Here is a 7,962-nt window from a genome sequence, read left to right on the forward strand (position 1 = left end):
TATATATATATATAAAATAATTCTAGGCTTCTAAACTGCATTAAACCAGTGTATTGACAAATCAGTTTCCTTTTTATCACTGAATAATTTATATATTTTAAAGGACTTTCAGTTTATAGATATTGCAAGAACAATTTCTAGTCTGTTTCACTGGTATCAGATTTAATATAAAATAATAATTAGAAAAGTTAATAGAAAAATAATTTAGAATAAAAATTTTAAGTAGTTTTAAAAATATTGATAATTATATACAACTCCACACGTGCGCTTGGGACCGGATGTTGTGCTCAGGGGACAGGAAACTGACAGTGCTCGAGGTTTGTTTACTCATTCAGCGGGTGCGCGCCTCAGTCCAAGATGGCTACCGGAGACAATAGTGGTCGGGTTCCGTGTTTAAATTTCTCCGGACCCGGACCTTTGGGTAACAGCCAACCGAGCAACAGTCCTTACGCCTTGGCCGCGAGTCACGGAGGATCGGTTGGAGGCGGCGGAGGCTCTCAGGGCGTAACGAGACGCTCAAATCCTCAACCGGGGCCTGCGGGCTTGGAAAGCCGCGGTGTTGCCTCAGGACCTCCGCCGAACCTGATGAACTCTCTCCCGGCTGCCGCGGCGTTAGTGGGGCCGCCGGCTTCGGCCGCCTCGAATATGACTGGAAAACCGTCTAACGCTGCGATGACACCGGCGACACACTCGTCTCCGGCCGCAGCCGCCGTGCTCGTGTACCGGGAGCCCGTTTATAACTGGCAGGCGACGAAAAGCACCGTGAAAGAGAGATTTGCGTTTTTGTTCAATAATGAAGTACTGAGTGATGTTCACTTTCTAGTGGGTAAAGGAATGGGAGTCCAGCGGATACCTGCGCACAGGTGGTTCACTAAACACACTGATGACATAATGATGACAGTATATTATCAAAATGAATCTTGACATCATTTACTCACCACGATGTTGTCTTAAAACCTGTATGACTTACTTTATCCGTGGAACACAACAGGAGATGTTTAGCGGGATGTTCACAGGTTGTTTAAGTATGAAACCAAACCACCAGTAGGTGGCGGCAAATGACAAACGTTTTAATGAGTGAGTCATTTAGTCATTCATTCAACCGATTTGTTCAAACTGCTGATTTATTCAGAAACCAGGCAAGTTGACTGTTTATGAATGGGTAACTGAATCATTGACTCACTCGATTCATTCAAAAACGTGGATTCATTCATTAACGAAATACAGCTGTGTGTATGCTGGGAGAAACACAACAGTTTTGCTGTGGCTTTGATTGGTATTTTTGTTTGCGAAATTGAGCAATAACAGTCAATATTGTGTCTAAAATGTAATTCACTTAATTTGAACTTATTAGTAGCTGTATCATACACTTTGTGTCAGATTGGTGATTTATGACCTGATTTATGACCCCTGTCAGCGTTGATTGACAGGTTGTCATATGTCAAATGTGTACATGGTCAGATTTATGACCTGATTTATGACCCCTGTCAGCGTTGATTGACAGGTTGTCATATGTCAAATGTGTACATGGTCAGATTTATGACCTGATTTATGGCTATATGACCCCTCTGTCACCCTGACTGCCATGCTGTCAAGCTCCAAAAATGACAAAAAACATCGTAACCATAGTCCATGTATCTCACGCGCTATTATAACAAGTCTTACGAAGGTATACCATAACTTAGTGTAAGAAACAGACTGAATTTAAGGACATTATTCGTTAAAAATCTTCCCCTCAGCTGAAGCTCTTAATTCGTGGCACGCATGCGCAGTCTATTATGGCGCGTGTGTCCGGTTAACAGCTGGTCACGAGACAAACGTTTTTATGATTAAAAACCGACCATTAAAATATTTTTGCATTGTGAAAATTCAAGAGAAAAGTAATAATTGCGAGATGTGACCTCAGAATTCAGACTTTTTTCTCGCTATTCTGAGTTTACATCTCGCAATTCTGTTTTTTTTTCCTGCCATGGAATAAAAAAAGAAAAGTAATTATGATTTTTTTTATATATATCAGAATTTTTTAGCAATTGAGAAAAAAGTGAATTGCAACATATAAACTCAGAATTTATTTTTAGTTTATTTCTGCCACGGAATAAAAAATATAAATGTAATAATTGCGACTTTTTATCTCACAGTTCCAATTTTTTCTTCCAATTGTGAGTTAACATCTTGAAACTGGAATTTATATCTTGCAATTCTGATGTTATTTATTTTTATTTTTAGAATTGCGAGAAAAAAGATGCGTTAACTTTAATAATAAACGGTTATTAAATAAATATATTTATAATAATCAGTTTTGATTACCATAAAATGTCCATATTTTTGACTTCTGTGTTTGTTTGTAATTTTCAATTATTTTTTCAAAGTGAAATCAGAATAAGTTAAAGGCAAAGTTATAACATATATAACTTCCATGCTGTAAAAATATGTCGATTTGGGTGGGAATGTGCTTATTTGTCATGAAAATAATATTAATATAATTTATAAATCTATCAAAAATCTATCAAAAATTTATCAATATTGTAAATGTATTATTTATTATAACAATAATTATTATGATATTTATTCATAATATTAATATTGCCATTGCAGGTTTGTTCTGGCCGTTGGCAGTGCAGTATTTGATGCCATGTTTAATGGAGGCATGGCCACCACATCCACAGAGATCGAGCTTCCTGATGTAGAACCTGCTGCATTCCTCGCATTGCTCAAGTATGAGTGTTTTTCTCAGTATGCATGTATATACTGTACATACATTCCAGAAACTGTAACCTTTTCTCCAGGTTCCTGTACTCTGATGAGGTTCACATCGGGCCTGAGACGGTGATGACGACTCTCTACACTGCTAAGAAATACGCCGTTCCGGCTCTGGAGGCCCATTGTGTGGAGTTTCTGAAGAAGAACCTGCGCGCAGACAATGCTTTCATGCTGCTCACACAGGTAGAGCTCATTCATACCTGTAATGTTTACACAGGCTTTACCTGTCAGACTCTGACAGGCCGATGTGTTGTTTGTTTGAAGGCGAGACTGTTCGATGAGCCGCAGCTGGCCAGCCTGTGCCTGGAGAACATCGACAAAAACACAGGAGACGCTCTGGCTGCTGAGGGATTCACAGATATTGATCTGGGTACTGTATCACGGAAACAAACCCACGGTATACCGCATTACAGGCCCACTGCTCAAACTCTGGCAGCACTGAATCAGTGCTAAAGGAGTAGTTCCCCTAAATATGACAATTCTGTTATCATTTAGTCGTTACAAGCCTGTATGAGTTAGAAGAAGATATTTTGAATGATGTTGCTCACCAAACAGTTGTTAGTAGCCATTGACTTCTGTAGTATAGAAAAATATTATGGAAGTCAATGGGGACCAGAAACTGTTTGTTTACCAACATTCTACAAAATATCTTCTTCTGTGTTCAGCAGAAAAACAAAACTCGTACAGGTTTGGAACAACTTGAGGTTAAGAAATTTCATTTCTGGGTGAATTATCCCTGTAATATATTATATCTCATAATCATGCCAGTGATATACTGTACATACGTGTCATTATTAAAATAAAATTTGTATCTTTTAATATTAGTTGATGCAGTGTGAGCTAGCATGAACAAACCATGAAGAGCTTTATTTTTTATTAACAAATGTTAACAAAGATTAATAAACACTAATACTAACAAATGCATTAGTAAGTACATTTTATTTATATAGCACATTTACTTAGCAAAGCTCTCCAAAGTGCTGAAGTACAAAGTAAAGGAAAGTTAAATAAAGACAGAATAAAAGCAAACAAAACAGACAATAAAACAAAAGGAGGGGATTATTGAGGGGAAATGATTGCCCAGCTCCTTAATGAGACCACTCCTCAATTTTGGGGGACCAAAAATAATTATTTCTTATTTGTCCTTATTAAGTTGGAGAAAGTTATTTGATAACCACTTCTTAATATCCGAGATACATTCCAACAATGGTTGAATGGAATCGCCAGCTTTCAACGGCAGGTACACCTGTGTATCGTCAGCATATAAATGAAATGAAATGTATGACGGTTTCCACAAAAATATTGGGCTGCACAACTGTTTTCAACATTGCTAATAATCAGAAATGTTAAATATTAGAATGATTTCTGAAGATCATGTAACACTGAAGACTGGAGTAATGATGCTGAAAATTCAGCTGCGCATCACAGAAATAAAATACAGTTTACAGTACAGTGGAGATCAAAATTAGAGAACAATCTGTAAATACTTGATTTTTTCTGAAATATCGTTAATCTTCATCGCTCAAAATTTGAAGGAATATTAGCTGTATCTATACCAGTGTCATATTAACATGTTTGACAAAATATCCAAGGCATTTCAACAAAAACCCTTTATTTTGTGGAAAACACAGTGATCAGAATTAGAGAACAGTAACCACTGTAGCACGAAAGAAGATTGCAACTAACATTTAGTTAGTTTACCTGCAGAGGGTTTATTAGCCAGAACTTTGTTGCCAAGGATTTTCCAGAGATTTTGAGACGGGTTTTGATCAGGACTCCATTTCATTATTTCAATAAATAATAGTTTTCAGCATCAAGGAACTGCTTTACCTGTTTTGCAGTGTGACGGGAGCATTGTCCTGCATGAAAATTGCAGGCTGATTGGGAGATGAACGCAGGGAAGGAACTGCTTGTTGCTGAAGGAGGTTCTGATGAATATTTGCATTCTCCTGCCATGTATCTGTGTAAGAGATCCAAACATCCCCCAAACAATGACACTTCCTCCACCTTTCACTGACTTCTTTACGCACTCGGGCTTCAGTCTTTCCCCAGTTTGACGCCTAGTGTTTCCCATCAGACCCAGATAAATGAAACTCGCTCTCGTCACTAAAGTGAACTTTGGACCAGTTCTCCTCTCTTCACACAACATGCTCCTCAGCAAAGAGACGAATCCTGTTCAGAGCTGAACTGTTGAGCAATTCCAGCTGCAGTGCTGAACCGATTCCCCATTGTCCTCTCGTGCATTTGTCTTATGTGGACGACCAGCCTTTTTAGGGGACTTGAATGAGTTAGTCTCATTGTAAAGCTGCAGTATTCTTGGGAACGTCCAGCTTCTCTTGCAGTGTCTGAAAGTGTCGTCCCTTTGGCCTTCATCTGGACCTCCTCCTGTTTCAGGCTTTCAGTCACCTTAGAGCGGCCCGCCATTTTACAATCTCAGTGAAAATTAGACGAATGCTTCCAGTTAAATAGAGTTTGTCATATAATTCTATAAGTGTTCTCTAATATTGATCAGAGTTCTTTTTCAAATATCCCATTTAAGTTTTTTATACTGTTTCAGGATACAATTAATTTATGAAATATGCTTAAAAAAAGTGCCCTTCTGCTCCTGTTGGGATAACTTCAAATAGGACTAAGCAGCAGAGACCTTGAAATTGTAGGTTGTAGAGCTCCACTGTATATTCACATTGAAAATTGTAAGTTGTAATATATCACTGTTTTTACTGTTTTTTTTGATCAACTAAATGCAGCCCTGGTGAGCACAAGAGACTTACCGACCCCAAAGCTTACAGATTAGTGTATGTTTTTGGTCTCATGAAAACCCTAGTTTGTTCCTCACGTCCTCACAGACGTGTGTTTCTCTCTTGTCTCTGTCAGACACGCTGGTTGCGGTGTTGGAGAGAGATACTCTGGGTGTGCGCGAGGTGCATTTGTTCGGAGCGGCGGTTCGCTGGGCAGAAGCTGAAGCTCACCGACAGCAGCTCCAGCTCACGCCAGAGAACAAGAGACGCGTGCTGGGAAAAGCCCTCAATCTCGTCCGCTTCCCGCTCATGACCATCGAGGAGTTCGCCGCAGGTCTCTATACATGCCACGCTTGTGGCATTAACCCTGTAAACCTTGAAATATGAAGTAATAGTCAGAAAAATCTAATTGTTTGAAATACAGTAGAACAGTCTATTGAACATTTAGACAAAATATCTTGTTTGTTGAGTATCATATCTGATCCATCAGGCTTTTATGGCTCATATAGTCTGATATAGTGAGAATATGGGAAAAAAAAACTGAGCAAAATTATGCAATTTGGTGCAGATATTTATGACCAAAAAGTGATGAAATTCTGCTGCTTGTAATGTAAATCAGTGAGATCTTTCTAACAGTTCAGCATACTGACTGACATAAATGATCTAAATATCAGTCGTCGCTCTATATCTCCAGTAATAGTAAGATGAGATTGAAATGCTCCAAACATATAATGCAGTGATTGAGAGCTGAAGAAATAAAGGCTCCTCCTCAGATGTGAGATGTTCTGGAGGCTTGTGAAGATCATTCCTCCGCTGAGGAACAGTGAAAGTAAAGCTTCTGGAAACAAACGCTCCTCAAAAGATCCTGAGGATCAGATTTGAGACTCTAAAACATGATTGATGGAGAATCAAGTAAAGCTGAGCTGCTTCAGTCCAGTAAGTGTTCATCTGGAAATATTACTGCAGTTATTCTGACGCTTGCTTGATAACAATCAGTGAAGATTTGACTCGTGAAGCTCCAGCTACAGTTACACTAAAAGAGCTTTGACTGGATAAAACACTCTAAACTCTCAATCAGAGACAGAAGGGATGCAGGAGATCGAGTGAAACATATTTAACAGCAAAGTTTGATCATTAGAAATACATGTATCAAAAATGATACAGTAGCTTAATGAGCATGTGTGTTTCACTCAGGTCCTGCTCAGTCGGCCATTCTGACAGACAGAGAGGTGGTGAGTCTGTTCCTGCACTTCACGGTGAATCCTAAACCGCGCGTGGAGTTCATCGACCGGCCGCGCTGCTGTCTGCGGGGGAAAGAGAGCAGCATCACGCGCTTCGGGCAGGTGGAGAGCCGCTGGGGTTACAGCGGGACCAGCGACCGCATCCGGTGAGAGAGACCCCTGCGGGTTCGTCACTGCTGTGTGAAGTCAGCTAACTGAGTGACTGTGCTCTCTGCAGGTTCTCTGTCAATCGCAGGATATTTATTGTGGGCTTTGGCCTTTATGGATCCATACACGGACCTACAGACTATCAGGTCAACATACAGGTACGACTGTCCACAGGACATGATTTTTAAGCAATGCAAGTTTATTTTAAGGTAAAGCGTGACATTTTTGGCCTCAAATGGCAATGACTGTTTCCAAGTTTTAGTTATTGTTACAGATTGTTTTAACCCTGTTTGCACATTATTGGTAGAGGCTTATACAGTATACTTATATTTATTAGTTTATTGGTTTGTTTTAAATTCTTTTGCATTTAATTTTTTCTTAATTTATCTATAATTTATTTTTTTCATACTTGATTTTCAATAGTTCTCTCACTTTTTGTGTACATTCATCATGCTGCACTAAATGCCAGGGTTATTATAGTTAACTAAAACTAAAACCATTAAAAAAAACACATTAAAACCTTTGTTGTTATTAGAAATAAACGTTAAATTAAATAAGCTAGTTGCCAAGGCAACATTTCTCATTTTAATTTAGTTTAACTTGATGAATTAAAATGAATAAACCTAAAAGTGACTGAAAAAAAAACTATAGACATTTAAAAAAAAAAAAAAAGTAAAAAAAAAAATATTTGTATAATTTTATATTTATATAATTTTATGTATTTATTTTTTATTTTATTTATTTATACATTATTCATTTCTACTTTAATTTATTTTCACATGTATGTATTTACGTCTTTATTTATTTCCACATGTATTGATTTCTACATTTATGTATTTTCATATTTATTTATTTCTACATTTCTTTGTCCGTAGAGTAAATGGCAATCGAGCCAGAGTAGGCGAGGGGTAAGCTTTGAGGCCACAGTGACACCTTGTGGTGCCCAAACAAAATACAAGAAGTGTAAGCCTACATGACGCGCCTGTTGATAGTGTGGGATGAGTGATTTAGATGGGCAATATGGCCAAAATCTTATATCACAGGTTATTATTTCAATTTCCCGGGGGGGGTTGTTT

At 38.2% G+C, this 7,962-nt stretch overlaps 1 protein-coding gene across 2 annotated transcripts in view; it reads left to right on the forward strand.

Annotated features, from left to right (window-relative positions):
• Nucleotides 1-313: 313 nt before the first annotated feature.
• The window catches only part of btbd2b (BTB (POZ) domain containing 2b), a 10,833-nt gene continuing 3,184 nt past the window's right edge, over nt 314-7,962 (forward strand). The window contains exons 1-7 of one of the 2 annotated variants that reach the window (XM_016464774.1): nt 314-863; nt 2,596-2,715; nt 2,787-2,943; nt 3,025-3,157; nt 5,635-5,832; nt 6,693-6,885; nt 6,957-7,044. In XM_016464774.1, the coding sequence (XP_016320260.1) occupies nt 358-863; nt 2,596-2,715; nt 2,787-2,943; nt 3,025-3,157; nt 5,635-5,832; nt 6,693-6,885; nt 6,957-7,044 (1,395 nt within the window). In that variant the 5' untranslated portion in view covers nt 314-357. The remainder of the gene's footprint in view (nt 864-2,595; nt 2,716-2,786; nt 2,944-3,024; nt 3,158-5,634; nt 5,833-6,692; nt 6,886-6,956; nt 7,045-7,962) is intronic. The other variant, XM_016464775.1, reaches the window with a different exon arrangement.

The sequence above is a fragment of the Sinocyclocheilus anshuiensis genome, unplaced genomic scaffold (genome assembly GCF_001515605.1).
Source record: "Sinocyclocheilus anshuiensis isolate Anshui unplaced genomic scaffold, SAMN03320099.WGS_v1.1 scaffold1491, whole genome shotgun sequence".
In the NCBI taxonomy this organism is placed as follows: Eukaryota; Metazoa; Chordata; class Actinopteri; order Cypriniformes; family Cyprinidae; genus Sinocyclocheilus; species Sinocyclocheilus anshuiensis.